Raw genomic sequence first — 24,194 nt, 5'->3', positions numbered from 1 at the left:
TTTCATCACCAGGAGCTACTATGTATTAGAGACATACTGCAAGCTAGATCTCAAAAGACTTCGTTAATTACTCAAGAAACTTGTGGAAGTCAGGAAAAACACATGATACTTTTAACGTTAATTGTAAGTCGATGGGGTAGGTTGTTACGAAATATTCTGCTATCGCTGAAAATTACCGCATACTACTTTCGCAGCTCATATAAATTAACTTTTTATTGCTTTGATTTATTTCGTCCGAAGAACTTTTTTTTCAATTTCGGTGTATATTTATATTGTATCCAATATATCTGTAGAAAACATATCGTGGTAGTTGCGTACTTTGAACAGTTAAGAATTCGTATAGAGAAAATTATGAGGAAGGTTTATATGTGAAATTAGGATAAAATTTGAAGAATATATGTAAATGAATACTATTTCACTCTGCGAATTATGATGTATAGAGAAAAAAAATTAATCTGACAGTTAAAAAAAGGAAATGATTCCCATAGTAGCGTTAGACTTTATGCTTAGGCACTGAAACATTATATCTAATAAAAAATTGTTTGCCCGGTCTCAGAAGCCAGGTGAATTATCCATTACGATTCAGCACAGGGCCCCATTTGAAGAAATTATCCCTGTGAAAGTCCGAAAAAAGGTGTGACTTACAAAATGGGCATGAAGCATCTTTACGGAGTAAAGTAGAGAAGTTACATACAAATGTCGTTAACACGATACTTTGTGAGTGCTGAAAAATATGATTATGAGGATTTTGGTTGTGATGTTACAGAATTTCGGTTTACAGTTCTGTTGACAGTTAACGAGTAACAACGCCAAAGCGGTCGTTTCCACTGCAGTCGTCAGGAACGTGAAATCGAAACAAATGTCGTGACTGGATGTGACCCGTGACCTATGAGGGCGACCGATAAGGCAAAGTGTTCCCCTCGGCTGATGGGGCTTGCACTCAATATCGTTCCCGTTACTCGTTCTGTGCCTGGAGTACCAAACGCTCAAATTGTTACCACAGCGGAATTTTTCAGCCGCTGTCCAGTCGACAACCAGTCTGAAAGAGTAAGAAATCAACCATAAATACTTAATTTCTTTTGACAGCACCTGTTCCAATAAAAGGTAAGCTACTTGCAGGAATAATTTTACCCATTGTGTCTAATATTATGCTTAATGCTCGTAAACTGTGAAATTTTCTGATAAATAAGCACGTAATTTCTGACAGCGAGAAATCCTTACAAAAAAAATCCAAGTTACATTAACAGAGCACAATATTAGTACGTCACAAAACAAGGCTAAAACAAATTACGTAGTTTGAAGGTTGAAAAAGAACTAGGTACAAAATTTTACTAGAAAAAGGAAAAATTCGAAACAAATTCGTTCACCACAATACAATAAATCTCAGCTTTTCTTGGAGGTGTCGAAAGCAATACTACGGCAATTTTTTCCCCGTATTACAGACGTAATAAGTTTGCGTGACATTGAAAACCGCTCAGACCTGAAGGACAGAGACATTATAGTTTTGGTGGAAGATTTTTATTTTTTTTTTTTATCCGGCGCTGAAGTGGAAGAAGAGGCGATATTCCCAAATAAGGACAACACATGAGTTTTTTATTGTTTAAAGAATAATTACTGTTTTACTTGTGGTAGAGGTGGCATCGATGTAGTTAGGTTCCTCAAACAAAGCTCACGAAACATGGCGGTAAACGTAAATTAGATGTGATTTCCAGCGGAAGAAAATCGATCTCAGACAATATGAAAATTGGTGGATGCACGTTTCTGGAAAAATATCCAGTCGATAGTAAATATTTAATTTCTATGGACGACATTACATCCCTTTTCCAATACCCGGTAAGCTATGTGCAGGGCGTGGCTGTGTATCTACGCATTAAAAAAAAAGGAGGCAGGGCGAAATGGCGTGTAAGTTATGAAGATCCCTGAGCCGCAGCGGTTTCCTTAAGCTTGGCGGCACACCCGGGATTTGGACGACCAGTATATCAGTTTGATTTAATAGCCACCGCGCTAATTTACAGAGTCGATAAGCGATTAGGCAGCAATGCATCAATTTAATTAACGATGCGGTCGGCCGCGTATGCATGTGAGCGTCTTAAAATACGGGACCTGACTTCTACCCTGCCCTAAGACGTGGAGCACATGGGGGGAGAGAGGTACAAAGAGAGAGAAAGAGAGAAATAAATCGCGTTAAACATAGGATTGCGGCAGTGCGGAAAACTGACCACACCTAACTATACGAGGTGACCTCTGAACCGATATTCCGAGGCCGTTGTTAACAGGGTCGTATTAAATAGGAGTACGCCGTCTACACGTTATTGGGAGCCGTCTGTCATCACTACGAGAGACGGAGATGCTAATTCTGGGTCAATTATCGGGACAGGCAGCAAAAAATAAGCAAGGCTTCGCAAGTGTTTACGCGTAATCAAAATTGCGACCTTCGTACTAATAACCTACAATCTTCCAACCGGAATTTAAATAGCATGAAAGGCGAGACTGTAACGTGTTAGGTATCGTGTTCATGCAACTGCCTCCCCTCTGAAGTCAGAGAAACAAGAGAAAGGAGGTGGTGAGTATTCTATTTTAAATCAGGTGAGCATAAATACCATATATCTATTACTAAATAATAATAATAACAAGAAGAAGAATAAGAAAATTACGGATATCAGTGCCTTAGAGCGAATAAGAGGAGTGAACAACAAGAACTGGAAAAGAGAAAAGGGGAAACGCTTAGAAAAAGTTCAGTACCACAAAAGAACAAATGTGAAACTGCAGGAAGGGGAAAAATGAATATTTAGACATAAATATAGAAGAGGAGGAGATTAAGAATAAGGAAGAGAAGATTAATGTTTAAGGTCAGATTTACAGAATGAATGACAATAGGTAAGCGAGAAAATTTTCAGTTTCACTTCCAAATTAATAAAAAAAAAAAAAAAAAAGAGAGAGACAAGAAGGCATTTGAGGATACTTGACACCACACAAGAGAGGGAAAATTTCAATCTGATGATGAATACTGCGAAATTTCCTAACCAATAACAAAAATCACGGCCTACAACTGTGCCGTCAAATGAACAGAGGCGTGGTAAAGTTTTGGGAAGATGTAAAGAAAAAGACTATACCATAGTCTTAGGTTCTAAGCGGTCTAGAACTGGCCAAAGTCTGTAGTAGTAATAATAATAATAATAATAATACACAAGAAACTGAGAACTAATGACAGAGTATGTAAAATCTTAGGAATCATGGATATTTCTATAGAATGAAAGACAACAAAGTAACCAAACTTTTTAGCAACAAGCTGGATGCGAGAAGTTAAAAAAAGAAAAAAAAATTAGAAATACACAACAGTTAGAGGAAGAAAGAAATGTTTTCAGCAGAATGTCTTAAAATTAGATGGATTCACAGGTAGAATGAGTAAAAGAATAAGTATGAAAGGACCAGAAGAAAGATAAAAAGAGACACGGTGAAAAAAATGAAAGAATATTTGACAAAAATAAAACAACAAAATAGAGAGATTTATAGGAACTGAAATTATTTCGAATAGTCCATGTCTGGCCCTATCGAAAAAGAAAGCTTGCAACACATCGATCAATACAGTTCGCTTTGCACTTTATTACAAACAACAAATGATAATCACGTAGTTGTTAACTTACATTCCCTACGTTTTGCTTGGATTCCATTGGTACAAAAACCAAAAGGGAAGAACGTTAAATGATTTATTCGAATGAACTGTACGTTGTCGAAATTTCCAGTGAAACATTTCAATTTTCTCTCTTTCTGTCGGTCTGTATCATTCTTGCAGCTACTGTGTGATGTAAGATTGGTTACATACATTTGGTGATACGATAAAAATGAAAATCATGCAACAATCCCACATTATTTCCGTGTTTCATCGAGTCTACGTTTACAGATTTTTAATGTAACCTAGCACTGTCAGTCATAACAAATGCCAAACAACAAGTCGAAAATATTCTGCGTGTCCTTTTCGACAGATCAATGCAACAAAGTCTTTAAATTCATTGTTTACTACACTGCGTTACTTCGGCAAGTTCATATGCAAATGTGTTAGATGCCCACACTTTATTTCGTACCAGTTAAACACTTGATGAGGCAATCTGCATAGTTCCTTTTTCTTTATAACTACCACACACTTGACATTTTATCTCGTTTTGGTAATGACAAACCGATTGGTGGTAAAATAATACAAGCACAACAGGTAGGCCTAATTAGCAAATACACATTGGAATACGCACATAAGAATCTTTTCGTTTTCACAGGCACAAAAAACGATTTTTCTGGGGGTAGTAAGTACTAATTGCAACAAAAAATGAGACCAAAGCTTGGGATCTTTCCCTCCGCGTCTCACCGCCCTACTTTAACACTTATAATAATAATAATAATAATAATAATAATAATAATAATCCTCATCATTTAGCGAACACAGGATGCCAAGAATCAGTAATTAGTTACTGAAATGTATGCGGCGATAAAGGACGATCATATTCCCACATATAAGAAGAACATTAAAATATCCACAATGGACACGGAAATGCAGACGGGAACGAGACTAGAGTATCACACATCACAATAAAGAATCATATGATACACTTGTTACTAGAACATTTTATCATGGACAGCTGATTATCTCCCTTACAGATTTGCCGATTACGGGATTGTAAGACAGTTATAATCTTGCTAATAATCAAAATATTTACTACTTTCCTGAGACAGAAAACAGATCGAATGAATTAGACAGTATTAAAGAGCTTGCAAACACAAACAAACTATGCCAGTGTTCATCCGTAAAGACACACTAAAATATTTGACAACAGATGTATCGTCACTGTTTTGAATAAACTTCGTAGGATTTATCTCTACTGGCTAACGTGCTGAAGAATACAAAGCTAGATAGCAATAAACTGTCGTCGAACAGACTGTGTACTAGGTCAGTACGGCCTGCTCCAAACGACGCAACACAGATTTCTTGCCATCGGTAGAGTTTACGACGGCCGCAGATGATACGTTCATTCCGTAGCACGACAATTGCCAACGACGTTCCACTGGAGAAAAGTAAACTGCACTCGCGAGAGAAGCACTGCAGAGGATTCCTGGATTTCTCGTCCACAGCCAGGAGAGGTCCACCATCTCGCAAAGATGGCGGCGGCGGCGGCAGCTGAGGCAGATGCTCGGTTCCTCCCCTACCCGGCGGACCACCCCTCCACCAGGGGTAGGCTGGTCCATAGCAATCGCAGCAACCCCGCGTTCCGGCCGTCAAGCCTAACCTCAGCTGGGACGCCTAGGTGTGACCTTGAAGTAGAAAGTTGCGTCCATGGTCCCTACACCACACACACGCAACAAGCCTGGCGTTCATGTTAGCATCAATTTAATATTGCAATGATTGACCTCTACCTATGACGACCGGACTCACTTTTTGTTTCCTGAACAGCTCATCACAGACTGACTTCCAAGTAAACTTAGGGCTCTCTGAAACACACAGAAAGGACCTAGACAAACGCTAATGAAAATCGATTACCCTGGTCCTATATCCGTGTCCTAAGTGTTCGTAGTAAGGACAACATTCAATAGTATCAGTGGAAATCAGATAGGCAACTGTTCTGTACGAATGCGGCGTTTCGGAGACATCTCTAGTTGTCATCTTTTAGCTAGAGATGAAATCTCTCTTCATGAAGGAGTCGTCGATACTCGGCTGATAGTCGGAGAAAATTTCACCGACGAATTACGACGACCAAGTTTGCTTCCGAACGTCAGATAATTTAGTCATTCGTTCTCAATGATTTTTAAAAGTGATAGTTGTCATAAAGGTTCAGAACGATTTCAGAAAACTGTCAACTAAGGCAAAACAAGAAGTTCAGGGCTATACCTTTAGCAACTATTCGTAAGCTATCGCTTTACTTACTTACTTTTTTACTGTGTTGATCAAATGCTACATATCTCACGTAACATGATTCTACAAAGGAAAATGAAAGGCACGCATATTTCTCTCATTAGGCATTTTGTTACATTTTGACGACGAAAATAAAGCATTTATGCTGCAGAATATGAAAGATCTCCGTAAATTTTAGCAGATATAAATGTTGTTGTCTATAGAAGTCAAAGTATAGTATGTGTAAACAACTAAACCAATCGAACAGAAAAATATCTGTTGCTGAGAACAAAACCTATTCAGTTAGCGTTTAAGGCTGATTTTGACACTCAAGATGAAACTATTTTCCCCTTTCTTGACGCAGCTGTACCAAAAGAGTACGAAGCAGTAAGTAGTTAACAGGAACGGACACTTTCGTTTAAAATAATCTTTCTGTTACAAGTTTCATATGGCATGTTCGTTGTTGCAATGACTTCACGTAACTGTATGACAAAAATCGAAGGCCCTGTGTAAGCAATATATATATATATATATATATATATATGCTTGTCCACACTGTAAACATCATTTCCCATTGCGGCTGAGACGTTACGCGTAAGAGAATATGGATTTCAAAATTTAGCTCTATACTGTAAAGAGGGACAATATTAGATACCAAGCGAATGGGCAAGTAGATCATTTGGCACGCTTAATTACTCTAAGTAATAACTGTTCAGTAAACAGAGCTGTGTGGGCTACTGGGAGAAGTGACACATTCTATGTCCAAAAACTGTCTCTAATAACAAAAACATGGACAAACCAGCATCAGTTTTTACTAATGAATAATATTTCCGTATTATTACTTCAATCCTATAAATGGTAATCAGGACATCCGATTGCGGCATACCTAGTCACTACAGTATAACCTGTCCCAGTTGTATAAATCAGCTAATAGAGAACTATTAATCCCAACATACATACGACTTAAATTACATTACACGTCCGGAACAGAAGTGAAAGATTATGGTTCGCACATAGATTTCCTGCGTAGGAAAGGTTCTCTCATATACGAAGTACCCTTGCTATCATCTGGCTTCGGAAATAGCTCACACAAACGCACCACGATAATTTACAAAAGTATAGACAGTAAAAAAACTTTTTTTAAAAAAAAGAACATGAGCACACTATCGAAAACGCGAAGTGTTTATAGTGAATCGTCAACCCAAACATCATTAGTAGGAGATCCTGAAGTGTAAATGATATTTAAATATAGAACCATTGGAGGGACAGATGGTAAGAAAAAGCCACACAAAATGGGACTGAGACAGATGCAGAAATAAAAGAAGCTAAACGCGTAAGACACTCAAATCGGCAGCCTTTTATTTAGCCGCGCAGACTGACGTTATATGATAAGAAGATGGTAATGACGTTGAAACAGCACTTGTCCTAACTGGTCGGTTATTCAATATTCGACTGGCGAGTGTCGAACTGGGATGGGAAACTGCTAGGTATTAAATACGTAGGCTTCTGCTGCCGGTGTTAAACTCATTAGAGTCCGGGATGTACTTCCACGTCATCTTACAAAATGCTTAACTGCTAAAATACTAAAATATCCGACGTTTCGACTGGCCTTCCACGATTCATAGACTACTTTAGCTGGGAAGTAGATGCTTCACTATATCAAATTTAAGACATTATTGCCGACGCATTTGTCGCCAGAAATTTTGTATCCGTTTTCATATTTAAATTTGATCGTTTATTTAGTCGTATTTCTAGTCTCCATTAAAGTTGATCATCTTAAGATCTGTCTAGTTGGGTAAGCAATACGCCGGTGTGTATTCTTCCCTGTAGCTCCGTATGGACACGATGGGTTGCTTAAGGCCTCTGCAAGCGGTCCAACAATTTGTCAAACTTAACTTCTTTGTCAAATTATTTGGTAGTGTGGGACCCTGCTTAACACGTTTGTCAAACATAAACTGTTTGAATTGGGTTTGAGGGAAATTTTGATTGACGACGAATTTTATGTCAAATGTTGTTTGTGTTCATGTTGCACCGCACACGTTTAGTGAGAACGAGTTTCTATTACAACGTATCTCACCTCTTGTTTTCTTTTTCTTCTTTATACACATTAAAATGCTTTATCTCCATTGGTACCGAATCCCATAGGCATCAAAATACTTCGCGACGCAATACGCACACACTGACAGTTGCTTCAAAAGTGAGGTTAAATTTGACAAACTTTTTCATGTTGATTAATCGGGTTTCTGCTGGTTATTCGCAGGAAGGACGCGAATAACCGGCAGAAACCAGATTAATCAACATGACAACGCCTCACCACGAAAGCTTGAAGAATTGACAGACTTTGTTGGCACGTTACGCGATTGCTTGACAAACCAGTGGACAGGGAACGATGAATTTGTCAAACAATTCTTATTGTTTACATTGCATTTACACAATCTGAATGTGATGATATAGCTAGGTTCGAAAAAAGTTAATCATCTTCAGATCTATGCAGTAGCTAATACAACCCGTCGTGTTCATATGCAGCTACGTAAAACTGGTAGAAAAGTGTGATACGAGCGCTCTCGTTTTCTGTATACGTAAACGACCTAGTGGACAACAATCTGCGGTTGTTTGCTAATGATGTTACTGTGTAAGAGAAGATGTCGCAATTGTGTGACTGAAGGATGATACAAGATTGCTTAGACAAACTTTCTAGTTGTTGTGAAAAATGACAGCTTGCTCATGAGGAAAAATGTAAGTTAATGCAGATGAATAGGAAAAGCAAACCCGTAATGTTCGGATACAGCATTTATAGTGTCATGCTTGACCCAGTCACGTCGTTTAAATATCTTGGCGTAACGTTGCAAAGCAAGATGAAATTGAATGAGCATGCGATGATTGTGGTAGGGAAGGCGAATAGTCCACTTCGGTTTAATGGGAGAACTTAAGGAAAGTGTGGTTCATCTATAAAGGAGATCGCATACAGGACGCTAGTGCCATCTATTCCTGAATACTTCTCGAGTATGCCATTTCACCTATTTTTTAACCTTGTCCTAGAGAAGATCGATAGAGAATTTTCTAGAACCAATCCACAAGGGATCCAGCTACAGGATGTGAGCATTACAAGACTTGCCTATGCAGATGATGTAGCTCTAATAAGTAGTTCCAAAAGAGAATTAATGAGAATGATGCAAAATTACTACAAAATTGCTGTTAAAACAGGAGTACATGTTAATGAAGGAAAGAAGAATATTTGCCCATAAGTAAGAAAACCAGAAAAGATGCACCTGTGACTGTAGATGGATTCAATTTCAAGACTGTTGACCACTTCAAGTACCTAGGAAGTCTTTTTAGTAATAACAACAGAACAGATATAGAAATAGACGCCCGTTTTATCAAAAGCATACAAGACACTTTTTAGTTTCATCAAAATTCTAATAAAAAGATCACTTAGCAGTAACTTCAAAGTCCGCTTATATCAATCGACCATTATACCTGTGATGTTATATGGATGTGAAACATTAATATTTAGAAAGAAAGATGAAGAAAAACTGTTAATATTCGAAAGAAAAGTACTAAGGAAAAGTTTTGGACATGTATACGACGAAAATAACATGGAATGGAGAATAAGAAGAAATGAAGAATTAAGAGGGCTGTACAAACACGTAACATCGTCGAAGTGATCAAGAGGAGAAGGTTGAATTGGGCAGGCCATATAGCAAGAATGACAGAGAATAGACTACCTAGAATGGCATTCAGCAGAACAATAGATGGAACGAGAGGAAGAGGGAGACCCAGAATCAGATGGCGGGATAACATTCGGGAGGACAAAACTAGGATGAACAGCAACAGAAACTGGACAAACAGCACATTGGACAGGCAGAAGTGGATGAAGCTCATAGAGCAGGCGTATGGTCTATAAGGTCCTTGCCACATGTAAAGTAAAGTATTTGTGACCCGCACTGGGAAAACACTGAAGCAGTGCAGAGGTGAGCTGATAGATTTCTTACCAGTAGATTTGAACAACATGCAAGTGTTACTGAGATGTTTCGGGAACTCAAATGGGAATCCATGGAGAGAAGGCGACGTCTTCGAGGGACAATATTGAGGAAATTTAGAGAATCGACATTTGAAGCTGACTGCAGAACGATTCTACTGTCAGCAACAGACATTGTGCGTAAGGACCACGAAGATAAGATACGAGAAATCTGGGCTCATATGAAGGCATGTAGAGAACCGTTTTTTCCCGTCGCTCTACTTGCGACTGGAACAGGAAATGAGAAGACTAGTAGTGGTACAAGTACCCTCCGTCATGCACCGAACGGTGCGCCATATCACAAAATATTTGCTACTGAGACGGCAAAGTAAACGATAAATTTTGAAACATCTAAGAAATTTGACGTCGTTGGTATTTTGATACGGTTAGAAACGCAACACACTGTGGTACCCACTCACCTTTTGGATCGGTCTCCTGATGAGTGCCTCTTAAAACACGGCCGAAACGTCGGATACGTTAGCACTTTAAGAATTTTTTTAAGATGACGCTGCAGTACACTGAGAAATATTTTAATGCAACTGACAAGTATACTTGACCCCAGACTTCGAGAGCAGTGACCAGCACAAGCCTTATAACTGATGCCTGAGTGTCGAGCTTATGGTCGATCGCCCTTGTCGCAGCTGATTGGAGAGACATGTTGGCTGCTGCAGGCAGCTGGTGGTTTCCGTCGCACGCAGCACTTTATGGGAGCACTGAAACACTGCAGCAGGCGTCTCTGATGATCGAGGCGGTGCGATGCATGCGTAGACGGCGTCCTGGTGTGATCGCGAGGCGGGGTTGTCGGTGCCACCGCTACGGACGTCGACTCCCGACTGGGGTCTGCGATGCCAGGTGACCCACGAGAGAAGGGGCGGCGGCGGGGTCACAAAAAGCCATGCGGCCAGCGCTGTATGGGGGTCCCGTGCCCGCTGAAAAGAAACGCGACGCCATTCAGCGGCGAACGCAGGGGGTCGTCCGCCCGCCCTCTCCACCAGCAACCGGCAGCGGCAGAGCAAGCGGCCGAACGTTCACCCCGACACGGCACGGCGAGCAAATTCCTCCGATGACGTAGGCCTACTTCCGGAGTGTACATACGGCAGAAATGGTTTTTTTCTTCGGTGTCGTGTTTACAAGTATACTCCGTCGGTATATTTACACGAATGGGCTTTGGAAATTTTCTGTTTTGATATCCGACAAGTTAGTAAGATGGCCATTTCCCTTCGGTCACAGCCGGCCGCCGTGACCGAGCGGTTCTAGACGCTTCAGTCCGGAACCGCGCAGCTGCTACGGTCGCAGGTTCGAATCCTGCCTCGGGCATGGATGTGTGTGGCGTCCTTGGATTGGTTAGGTTTAAGTAGGGGACTGATGACCTCAGATGTTGAGTCCCACAGTGCTCAGAGCCATTTGAGCCATTTTTTTCTCCTCGGTCACAATATTTTATATTCCTTTTGTACTGGCTGTTGAGCTTCGTGGCTGTGGATTATATTGTTTTGGTTGCCGGTTGCTTTATTTATTAATATAATATATTGTCATTTTGGTCCAACGCGTTTAGGAGCCACAGTCTTTGCTTTGGTTTGTTCTCCATAACAAACATGTGTGGTTGGTTATCCTTTGATATGTTTACATTCACCTGACGATCAGACATAATGGTGATTTGAAACTGGACACACCACACATCTTGTATCTGTTCCGCTCAGTAGTTGTCCAACAGTTGAGGTGAGGACGTAATCGCCATACTGGTATGTTATGCTACGATATGTGATTAATACTTGATCTTTTGTGGTTGGCGGGTTGCTTGGGAGGAGGGGAGCAGACAGTGACGACATCGGTCACATCGGATTAGGGAAGGACAGGGAAGGAAGTAGGCCATGTCCTTTCAGAGGAACCATCCCGACATTTGCCTGACGCTATTTGGGGAAATTACGGAAAACCTAAATCAGGATGGCCGGACGCGGGTTTGAACCGTCGTCCTCCCGAATGCGAGTCCAGTGTGCTAACCACTGCTCCACCTTCCTCTGTGGCCATTTATGTACAACACCTTCATCTTTATGGATTTCTTGTTGTTTCGTACTGTTCTGATATACAGCTACCGTGATGATGCTATAAAGTGAAACTGGTAAATAAAAGAAATTTGTACAGCTGCCACTCATGCTTTTAGAGAAAAAAGTAAGATCTGTTGGCAACCGGCTTCAATCAATGTTACGTGAAGAAGCCCCAACTGACGTCTTAAAGAGATTCACCAATCTGTGTAAATCTAGTGTAGGGGCTCTGTCGGGGGAGTTGTCAAGGATGGATCGGGCTACGAGGATTTTCCCGGCACATACCAAAGGTAAGCAGAAGGAACAGTAACGTATAGATCAGAACTTGCCATTAACCGGATAGCTCAAAAATGGCTCTGAGCACTATGGGACTTAACATCTAAGGTCATCAGTCCCCTAGAACAGAACTAGTTAAACCTAATGTGGTGTCACCGCCAGACACCACACTTGCTAGGTGGTAGCCTTTAAATCGGCCGCGGTCCGTTAGTATACGTCGGACCCGCGTGTCGCCACTATCAGTGATTGCAGACCGAGCGCCGCCACACGGCAGGTCTAGAGAGACTTCCTAGCACTCGCCCCAGTTATACAGCCGATTTTGCTAGCGATGTTTCACTGACAATTTACGCTCTCATTTGCCGAGACGATAGTTAGCATAGCCTTCAGCTACGTCATTTGCTACGACCTAGCAAGGCGCCATTATCATTTGCTATTTATCTTGTGATGCATGTACCGTCAGACCGATGTTCACCAATTATGGATTAAAGTTAAGTATTCCAGAAGCTACGTACCTTTTTTTGCTAGTCTCTATTCCTTTAACTGTTCCAGACCTCACGCCAGCCGGCTTGAGCTTAAACGCGTGCCTTTCGGCTCCCCATCACAGTGGATTGGCTGTCTTGCCAGTCCACAACACGTAACTAACCTAAGAATATCACACACATCCATACCCGAGGCAGGATTCGAAACTGCGACGTAGCGGTCGCGCGGTTCCAGACTGAAGGGCCTAGAACCGCTCGGCCACTGCGGCCGGCTAACCGGACAGCTATCCAGTACTTTTATCCAGTGCCGCATCGCTGCACTGGACTGGATTTCGATGTGGGCTTCACATGACTAAGTAATGAAATTGGAAAATACTGGCGCTGAATTCCATTGGAAAGGACGAAAAAAATAAGCCAAATGAGTTGCGTGACACAGTTTTGTTAGAAGACTTCACCTAGGTTTCGATAATTATAAGATTATCTTCTTTAGAATGAGGTGGAACGTCTACTATTTACAAATTGCTTACGAAAAGTTCAAGTAAAACTAAAATAACAAATGCGGATAAAATTCCAGAAGCGAGTGGTACACACTTACTTGTTACATCTCTGTGTTGAAAAGATATCTTAATATAATGCCGTTTCGCTCTTGTCAAGCAAAAATTCAAGAACAATAGAATAACTAGTCATAGAGAGAAATTCACGGATGAAACTAGTCAACTTTGAGGCGAATGTTTACTTGACAAGAGGCAAATGGCTTTATTTTAATGCACATTTTCTGCGTAAGTTGTAGCAAGTAAATGTGTACGCCTGGCTACTAGTATTTTATCCGCATTTGTTATTTCTGTTATACCTGAATATTTTGCAACGGAAGTGTAATTTCTAAGCATTTTATCTCCTTTTGAAGAAGGCAATTTCAGCATTTTCGAAACCTAGGTCAAAGGTTCTCTTATAAACCTATTCCATACAGCTAGTTGGCTGGTTTTTATTCTCAAGACTACGGTTTTAGCCGGCTGCTGTGGCCGAGCGGTTCTAGGCGCTTCAGTCCGGAAGCAAGTGACCTCTACGGTCGCAGGTTCGAATCCTCCCTCGAGCGTGGTTGTGTGTGGTGTCCTTAGGTTAGTTAGGCTTAACTAGTTCTAAGTTCTAGGGGACTGATGACCTCAGATGTTAAATCCCATAGCGCTCAGAGCCATTTGAACTACGGTTTTACAGTTGCTGTTTACAGCCATGTTCGACATTTAGTCACTAAATACTACAGTCGCATAGTCACATAAGAGGTCAGGAGTTCCCGAATCGACAAACGTTTCTACGTGTCAAGCTCATCATCAGGAGCGGGCGGCTCGCTCGTCGGAGCGGCAGTGGACGAGCAAACACCTGTGCGCGTCCAGCTACTCGCAGTGGACAGAAAAACGCGACCTCGGAAAGAGGACAAAGAAGTTGCGAAGGCAGGTAAAAACGGCCAGTGTCTCCTGCGCGTGTGTGCGGGGGCGGCGGCACGGCGGGGCGTCCATTCAGGGGACAGTCACCCCCGAGCGCACCCCCCAGGCGGCAGCGCCTCGTCACCAGATAAAGAAGTCACACCGGCAGCGACACGCGAGTTCAGCGGGCATCACCACCTCACAATAAACTGCGGTGGAACTGATAATCTTTTTCGTAAGTCACAAGCATTCCCGCGCAAGTTGTTCATCCTCAGGGAGCAGCTTGTCGTACGGAAACGTGTAAACAAGAAACCAGTCTACTCAGCAGGAGTGGTCATCATCTGATATCAGAGAAGTACTGTTAATAATGTTTGTATCTGCAAGTATCTGAATGAATCCCATGAATCTTTCGTGGAGCACATCTGAAGATGGCCGTTGAGACGACCGAAACTTCTATCTTTAACGTGAGTAAGTCATCCCTAGGTGCGTAAATGCTTAGAGCGGAACGTATACGGATGCTATGTGCTCCAACGGCTGTTATTAGGGGCGATAAGAAACTTGCAGTTTCATGGCAGTCCTGCAGCTTATATGCAACGCACCGCAACTCTGATGCTGGTATACACTTAGGTGACAAAAGGTAACCGCACAGCGTTATGCACATGCGGTATACAGATGGCGGCAGTCTTGTCTACACAACTAGTAAGGGGGCAGTGCTTTGGCGGAACTGTCACTCGTGTGAAAAGGTTTCCGATGTGATTATGAGAATTAAAAGACTTTGAACGGAAAATGGTAGCAGCTAGAAGCATGAGACTTTCCATTTCGAAATCGTTAAGAAATTCAATATTCCGAGATCGACGGTGTCAGGAGTGTGCCACGAATATCAAATTTAAGGTGTTCCCTGTCACCACGGACACTTAACAACTGAGAAAAAAATGGTTCAAATGGCTCTAAGCACTGTGGGACTTAACACCTGAGGTCATCAGTCCCCTAGAACTTAGAACTACTTAAACCCAACTAACCTAAGGACATCACACACATCCCTGCCCGAGGCAGGATTCGAACCTGTTAACCGAAGCAGCAGCGCGGTTCCGGACTGAAGCGCCTAGAACCGCTCAGCCACAGCGGCCGGCGCAATTGAGAAGACTGGCGTTTGCATACGGTTGCCAGTGCTAACAAACAAGAAACACTGCGTGGAATAAACGCGGAATCAATATGGGACGTACGACGAACGTATCCATTAGGACGATGCGGTTAAATTTGGCGTTAATGATCTATGGCAAGAGAGCTATGTATGGGAGTGAAACTTGGACGAAGAACAAAAAATGGTTCAAATGGCTCTGAGCACTATGGGACTTAACATCTGAGGTCATCAGTCCCCTAGAATTAGAACTACTTAAACCTAACTAACCTAAGGACATCCACGCCCGAGGCAGGATTCGAACCTGCGACCGTAGCGGTCGCGCGGTTCCAGACTGAAGCGCCTAGAACCACGCGGCCACAACGGCCGACGGACGAAGAACATTTCAGACAAGGTGAGAACAGAAGCTCTCTAAATTTACTCCCACAGATGAATGCCAAAAATTAGATGACCACACTGGGCGGCTAATGAACAGCCTCTGATACGAACTGGGGCACAAACGAAGTTTAAGACACAAACTGACGAAAAGAAAGGACTGTTTGACAGGCTACGTAATGCGATATGAGAGACTATTCAATCTGGTGATAGATGGAAGTAAGGGAAGTAAAAATTGTAGAGGGAGAACAATGCTTAAATATAATAAGCTGAATGATATGGATTAAGGTGGCAATAGTTATGCAGAGATAAAGTGGTTTGCACAGGACAAACTGGCGGGATATGTGCATGACACCAGTCTTCGGACCTTAGTGTACAACAACACTACAAGATTGAGATAGGTACACAACGTTTTCCAACGGATTACAAAAACATAACGGTAGTGAACTGTTCGTCGGCTGCTAACGGAGTTGGTTGATTTTTATGAAACTTGACACAGTGTAATGGACACAGTTCGAGGTCAAGAAACCGCAGCACACAAATGCTTACTTTCCCTTCATTCTTAGTTCATCTCTCTCATTCCATACGGAGGGGTGTGGGCCGTCGGTGAAGTAAAAAAAATTATAATGAGTATTAGAAATAATTTATTGCTCAGTCTTTCTATTTTAAACTAAAAATCAAAGACAGTTTAAAAAACCAAATATATACATTCAAAAACAGATCGCAGGTAGGTAAATTTCTTTTGATAAAAAGTCATTGAAGCACTGCACCTTAAAATCTGAAGGACCTGCGCACAGTACTGTCAGAGGAGAAAGTATGTTCCATAGTGTTGAGGAGTGTGGGTAAAAAGATAGATGTCTGTTATGTAGGAAAACTATAGGGGTGATAGGTAGGAGTTGAGGTGGATAGTGGGAAATATAGTCGATGGGCAAGAGAGAGGGTGTGGAGTAGTGTAGCGGTTAAAAGACATAAGGGATGGGGGTGGATAGAGAGAGAGAGAGAGAGAGAGAGAGAGAGAGAGAGAGAGAGAGAGAGAGAGCAGCCCTGATGTGGAGTGACATAGGTGAGGAAGAGTTAAATTTTGTAGGTGGAATAAATATTGAGGTGAATCTCATTGTCTGGGAGGGGAATTAGTTGAAATTGCGTTGAAACAGGAAGTGGGGTGAGTGTAGATGTAGAGGCAGGGTGATGTGCTTGTGAAGGTGCTGCAGCATACCAGGGTTGGTGATCAGAGGGGAGACAATAAGATTACTGGAATCTAGGTGCAGGCAGTATAGGAGATGCGGACGTGTTGGATGTGTGAGAAGGGAGGAGGGTGGGAATTTGATGAGATGGTAGAGGATCCACGTGGGTGAAGGTAAATGGAAGCGGAAAGCGAGAAGGAGCGCATTCCGTTCTAGGATTTCGAGCGACACACACAACTTTGGTGGGAAGGATGTCCGTGCAACATTGGCATAGCAGTGGATGGGTCAGATCAGAGTTTTGTATGTGTGGAGACCAGTGGAGAGGTGTTCGGCCTGTTAATAATTTTCGCCGGCCGGAGTGGCCGAGCGGTTAAGTGCGCTACAGTCTGGAACCGCACGACCGCTACGGTCGCAGGTTCGAATCCTGCCTCGGGCATGGATGTGTGTGATGTCCTTAGGTTAGTTAGGTTTAAGTAGTTCTTAGTTCTAGGGGACTTATGACCACAGCAGTTGCGTCCCTTAGTCCTCAGAGCCATTTTTTTTTGTTAATAATTTTTGTAATTTTAGTATAGAATAGGCTCTATGTTGGATGGTTAGTAGCTGAGGTTTATAAGTCAATTCCCGGTCGAGGTATAGACCAAGGTCATACATACGCCACGACAAATCGTTCTCAATAATGTGGGCAGTTCCTCTCTTTCTCTTTCATAGAGTATGGCCGTCGTTAAAGATCGAAATTTTCCGGCATTTTCAACTCACCTCTCCCTTACCTCCCGAAATATTGACACATTACTAGGAGGCGCATTTCTGTGTCTATACTTTCGCTACCGTTTCTCTCCGGCAGCGGACTCAAAGAGAGATGCGAAAACGCACGCATGCTCGGCGGAGTCCCCTATATTATTTCGCCGCCGGCAGGGGAGCACGAGTAGTTGGCGTGGCTCGCGCACAGATGGCACTGAGAGGCAATCCGTCATGACGAGCACCTCCACTCTGGAGTGTCGCTGCCCCTGCCCGCAGGACACCGCAACTCTTTTTCCACCCCTCTTTTTAAGGAAAAGAGAGGCAGAGTGAGAGTGCGAGAGGGATAGTGTGCAAAAATGTGGCAGGGCGAGGAACACTCAACGAAGCAGCCAAAAACGTCCGTGAGACAGACAGAGAGAGAGAACAAGTGTTGCCAAGTGGTTCTGGCGGGAGGGGTGGGTGGGGGGGGGGGGGAGGGTTGCAGACGCGAAGCCGCCCACTGACCACGCGAGGGAGTGGAAGCAGAGCTTGCAAGTGATCCAGGCGTGACAAATAGCGACAGTGCGCGAAAAAAAAAAAAAAAAAGTGCGAGTGTGGATTTTCCAGAGCCGCATATACCTGTCCTGGTTTGCTTCTTTATACCGAGGAGAAAAAAGTGATACATAACCCACCACGCGGAGGTAGTCTTGCTTCCGCAAGGAGATAGCTTTTATTTTGTTTCTTGATGATTGAAGTAGAAAGGGTGTATAAAATGTTGTCAAGCTCACTTTTCACTAAAAATAAACAAGTGAACTGTCGTTCAGGCAGCAAAACAGCGTGCTTGCAGAATACTCCCGTGACCCTTGCTAGAACGTTGTGTGTGGACCCATTCAAGGCAGAACCAAAAGGGAAGGGAAAAATCCGACGTGTTCAAAGAAGAACAGCAGGAGTGGTCACAGGTTTATTGATGGAGGGACCTACCTGAAAAAGAGAGAGAGAGAGAGAGAGAGAGAGAGAGAGAGAGAGAGAGACAGAGACCTGGAGACAGACGCAAACTATCGCGCCAAAATATATTTACAAACTTTCAAGAGTGAGTATTAAGTGAGAAGTCTGAACACACTGTAGCCTCATAAGTACCGCAGAGGAGACGATATAACACTAATTACCGCTCGAGTGGAAGCGTCTAAGTAATCATTCTTCTGAAGAAGCCAACAACCACCACAGTACCACAAGTTTATAAGCGTACTAGATCCGCAGATGATTGAGTCCATGAAGGCCGTATCATGAGATCAGAAATTAGTCAGATTACCTGCGTGGCACCACACTAGTGGTTGACGTCGGAACTAACGTCTTGGTGCATCCATAACATCCCCGCCATGCACGTACTGCCTCCCGTGGAATGCACCCTTCATTACGCCAAACAGATGGAACTCGGAAGGTGCGACATCCCGGCTATTGGGTGGATGAGGAAGGACAGTCCACTGAAGTTTTGTGACCTGCTCTCGGGCGCGCAGACTTGTCACGATCAGCTTCGAAATGCGCAAGCAACGCCGCACACATAAACCCTAGCTGCTGTTTATAGTTAGGCAGCGAGGAACCCAACGAACCCACACCTTTGAGTACCCCAACTGGTGGAGGTACATTGTGGACGAGTGTGTCAGCACTACCAATAGAGACGTCCAGTTGAGCAGCGAGGTGTTTGACAGCGATCCGTCGATCACCTCGAATGAGGGTGTCCGCACGTTCCAACACTGGAGAGGTCACAGCTGTGTGAGGCCTGCCGGCACGCCGTAGATCGGTTTGCACGGACTTGTTGCGATGACAGACGCGTCGCCCAAAGACTCACCGTGCTTTTGTTCACTGCCAGGTCACCGTAGACATTCAGCGAGCGTTATGAATTTGCTGTGCCCCGGTTCATCGTCAAAAGAAACTCAGTGACAGCTCTCTGCTTGGATCGTACCTCTGTTACAGACGCCACTTTGAAGGCTACGTACAGCGTCTCCACCTATCGGAAAATCATTAAACTACAGAGGCTGGAACAGGAATATTCCACGATGTCACACAGCAAATTCCGCATTTTTTTCAGTCGAAATTGACCGAGAAAAAATGTGTTGCATTACTTATTGAACGTCCCTGTTCTGATTGATGTCCTCCGTCACCGTGCTACGATCAGCTCTGAAGCGTATCGTGCTTCCCTCAGAAAATTGAAGAAACAGCTTCAGCATATTCTTAGTCACAAACATCCAAACCAAATTCTCTTGCTCCGTGACAACGCAAGGCCTCACAAAAGTCTGCGCACCCGAGAGGAGCTCATGAAATTTCGCTGGATGTTCTTCCTCAGTGACCATACATCTCGGATCTCACTCCTTCCGATTTCCATCTGTTTGGCCCAATGAAAGATGTACTCCACGGAAAGCAGTATGTGGATGACACGAAGGTCATTGATGCAGCAAGATGTTCGCTCCGACGTCCAGCAGTAAATTGGTAACACGCAGGCATAGAAGCCCTCCCAGCAAAGTGCCATAAGGCCGTGGCTTGGAACAGAAATTACTATCAAAAATAGGTTTCTGTGGAGAAGAGCGAGGGGAATAATATATTGGAAAGGAGAATGAAACCAACTTTCTTTCAGAAAAGAATTGTGTTCTTTTATTTACTGAAAGCCCGACGTAATAGCAGATACAGTGTATTGCAAAATCACTTAATCGAAGGTTGTCATTTCTTCCCAGTCATAGAGGAGAGATATATGAACGTCTAACACGAAGCAAAACAACAGTGGTGATGTACCAATGCTTCTGATAAGCCGCTGAAAACTTCTTGCGATCGAGAACTAAAAGTATAAGCACGAGGGAGGGGGAAAAAAGGGGGCTATCCTTTGGCCCTTTGAGGACGTGAGGTAATTGGCAATCCGGAGTAAAGTGGCAAGCGATCGGCGCGCCGCCCTGCGGCCTGCCAGCACAACTCGAGGGAGGGGTTGAGGCGGCGCGCCGCCAGCGCCACCACACTTTGCGCGGCGGCGCACGGAACTAGAGGCGCGGCGCGCGGCCCGGCGCGCTATAAAGACACGGCGGCGATATTGGACTTTTATAGACTATTCGGCTCCATTTTATAGCGCACTCGGCCCGCCGGCTTTCCGCACGCCGTGTGCGGCGCCGTAGCCGCCCCCGCTGCCCCCGTGCTCTGCGTACGGCGTCGCCGGGCCAGTTGGAAGCAACAGGCTGTTGCCGCTTACACCACGTTCCGTACCTGCCCTACCGTCGTCATGCGAGGGGTCTCTCTGTGGCACTAGCTAACGCAGTCACACAGTCCATCATGCAAGTGTCGAGCGTACAGTGAGTCAAGCATTGGAAAAATGTAATTTTGTAAACAGACCCGTAACTAATTTTAGATATGTTTTTTCCTTCAGGTTATCCACCGTAGACAGCCAGTGTCACAGACTCCACACACCAGTGGGCTGTCATTGGACTTTCCTATAAATCCCAAAATAATCCAGAAAGATCGATCCACAACAAGTGTCTAACAATCACTGGTGGTGTGGGGGGGGGGGGGGGGGGGGGGAGCAGCACGATGAATCGAAGTAATGTAAATGTTTTTATGAAATCTTCTGTGTGTTCAGACGGCGTCAAATCGGAGTTACAACTCGAGCTTTCAATGTCTGGCAGCACCAACATTAGCACCCACCTACATAGGGAGAAATGATCATCTCGATAAAATAAGAGAAATGAAGGTTCACAAAGAAAAGTTTAAGTGCTCGTTTTTGCCGTGCGCCGTTCGAGAATGGAACTGTGGAGAGACAGCTTGAAGGTGGTTTATTGAATCCTTTGCCAGGCACTTTATTGTCAATAGCACAGTAATCACGTAGATGTCGATATAGACCTTCTTCGTCAGGAGGTGTCTTTCTGTAAAGAGCGAAGTCTGCTTCTTTTACGGCGGTGTTCAAGTTTGTCATTGGTTGGCTGACATCAATAGGTATGAATCAGAGGCTGAACACCACTATAAAGGAAGTAGACTTCGCTCCTGGCAGAAAGTCTTCTCCTGACAAAGATGATGGTGTTAATCTTAGAAAGCTCGAGTTTGAACTCCATTTTGGCGTGGACTGAACACACAGAAGATTTTATAAAAGGATGCTCTAGTGAAAAACGTCGATATCAACAAAAATACCTATATGTAAAGCAGGAGAAAGATTTCGTTTATTGCTAGAATACTGGTAAAATGCAATCCGTCTACAAAGAAGACTGCTAACAAAACTCACATGGGGAAACATCGAAGTCATTTAATCAGTTTTGTCGGACCCATACCACACAGCACTGACAGGGGATGTTGAACAAATACCAAGGCCAGAATGATCACAGGTTCAACCATCACTAACGAAATTAGTAACATTATTTGCCGAAGGTAAACTACTATTTTTCGAAAAGGCCACTGAATGATGTAATGTGAATCTTTTATTCGCATTTCAGTTACAACCACAATACTATGATTGCATCATAACCAGTACCAGCCTTCAATGTTCAACTTCAGAAGCTAGAACAGAACAAAAAAAGATAAAAGCCTTTAATAATATCTTAAAACCGGTAAAAATTTATCGCCGGTTTTGCTTGTGAACTGAGTAATTTAAAATTGAAATGTATGTGACTCATACCTATTGGTCGTGTGTGGAATTTGGAGAATCACTGCATCCTTTCCAAACATGTTGCTCGCCAGCTGCCGCTCATTTCTGAAGATGGGTGCTAAAGGCCGGAACCATTTATTTTAATACCATAGATTGTGACTGTGTATGCACTACAAGGAAGTTCACGAGTATCATTATTATTATTACTGTTTTCGTTTTCATTCTCATTCTCAGTTGGCTGTTTTAGTGTTTCTTGAAATACTGGAAACACTCTCACATCATTCCGTGCAAATCGCATAGCAGTACTGGCTTCTTCACTTTTCATACCTCTTTTCAGCCATCTGGACAACTGCTCGTCATCGTGTAATAGTGATGCCATAGTTAGAATTGTATAGCTTTATTGGGTGCGAGACTCCTACTGACGTTTCCAAAATAAATTCGACCGCTACAACAGGTGAAACATCCGAAGCAATTGCAGATGCGGAACTCACCGCGATTGTAGACCACCTGCTAACGGGCGTCCGCGCAGCTGACTTACCTGCAACAGAAAAAGAGAAAAGATTTCCTGTCAGAACAAGGCGATACTGAGGTACAAATGAAAATCCAACGACAGATTGTGGTCTGGTATGTAAAAACAGACAGCTTGCTTTCAATGTACAGAAATATAAAATTATGTATTGCATAAAATGCAAACAACATAGTATCCTATGACTACCCGTAACTGCAATCAGTCAACTCATACAAATACCTGCGTGTAAGACTTTATAGGGATATAAAATGAAGGTAACACAGAGTTCGTCAGCAGATGACAGACATAATTTCGTTGGTAGAATACTGGGGAAATGAAAAACAGTCTACAAAGGACATTGCTCACGAATCCCTCCTGTGACCCATCCTAGAATACTGCTCAAATATATGGGGCCACAATCAAATTGGACGAACACCAGATACTGAAAATACAGAGAAGGACGGCACGAATGCTTACGGGTTTGTCTGACCCGTGGTAGAGTGTCAAAGACATTGTGAAAAACCTGAACTGACACAACTTGAAGACAGACACAGACTATACCGAGAAAATATAGTTCATCTTCATCTACATGCATACTCCGCAACATGCCGTATGGTACATGGCGGAGGATACCTTGTACCGTTACTATTCGTTTCCTTTCCTGTTCCACTCGCTAATACAGCGAGGGAGGAACGACTGTCTGTATGTCTCCGTGTTGTTGTTGTTGTCTTCAGTCTAAAGACTGGTGTGATGCAGCTCTCCATGCTGCTCTGTCCTGTGCAACTCGTTTCATCTTCTAATAACTACTGCAACCTACATCCTTCTGAAAAATCCCCCCCCCCCCCCCCCACACACACACACCACACATACACACACACAGGTGTAAACATCACGAAAAGAAGTTGGTATCGAACAAATACTTTGTTAGGTTGGGAGCGTGTAGGTAAACAAACCAAAGACGATACACATAATGAAGCTAATATTTCCGTTGTTAAGAGCACAAATAGCTATACCTAGTGGTAAAAGAATAATACCACACCACAAAAAAAGAAGGAGAAACGTGGTGAACAGTGCGAAAGATTTCGGAATACAAAATTGTGCTTATGTGTCGGAAATAAAAGTGGTAGTGCGACTTCCAGATCAGATCAGAGGAAACACAGATCACAGCAAACTTTAAGTAAGTACTTATTTACATAAAAAATACGAAGGGAACTGTTTGATAATCTAAAAATAATAAAACTGTATCGTTATAGAGCGCAGTGCAGGTGCCTTTGCACAAGAAAACGCGAAACGCGTTTGGCAAAAATAAATTCAGTTTCAGCAAGAAAAGGTAGCTTTATGTACAAAACAAGTATTCTGTGCTTGCTGCAGAGGATGGGCACGCAAACAAACTTGTTCGTACAGTAATGATGACTTCGTGATTGTTTTGCATTCCCTCCACTTGGCATTGTCAACTTCACCAAAAGTTCCGCGGATGCTATTCCTCTCCTATCTAAGTAATTTTCAATTCTAAAGCTATGTTTATTCCTTTAAAGATACGCAAAAAAATGGTTCAAAT

The 24,194-nt window shown here is 43.0% G+C and overlaps 1 protein-coding gene across 2 annotated transcripts in view; it reads right to left on the bottom strand.

The window, feature by feature from the left end:
* The window catches only part of LOC124718792 (homeotic protein ultrabithorax-like), a 903,761-nt gene that overhangs the window by 807,743 nt on the left and 71,824 nt on the right, over positions 1 to 24,194 (bottom strand). The window contains exon 2 of one of the 2 annotated variants that reach the window (XM_047244399.1): positions 21,098 to 22,666. The exons of the other annotated variant lie outside the window; for it this stretch is intronic. Within the exon in view, the coding sequence (XP_047100355.1) occupies positions 22,485 to 22,666 (182 nt within the window). The 3' untranslated portion in view covers positions 21,098 to 22,484. Of the gene's footprint in view, positions 1 to 21,097; positions 22,667 to 24,194 lie in introns of those variants that run through there. 2 annotated transcript variants of the gene reach the window in all.

Source organism: Schistocerca piceifrons, chromosome 10 (assembly GCF_021461385.2).
Source record: "Schistocerca piceifrons isolate TAMUIC-IGC-003096 chromosome 10, iqSchPice1.1, whole genome shotgun sequence".
In the NCBI taxonomy this organism is placed as follows: domain Eukaryota; kingdom Metazoa; phylum Arthropoda; class Insecta; order Orthoptera; family Acrididae; genus Schistocerca; species Schistocerca piceifrons.
This window is presented reverse-complemented; position numbering and strand designations above follow the sequence as displayed.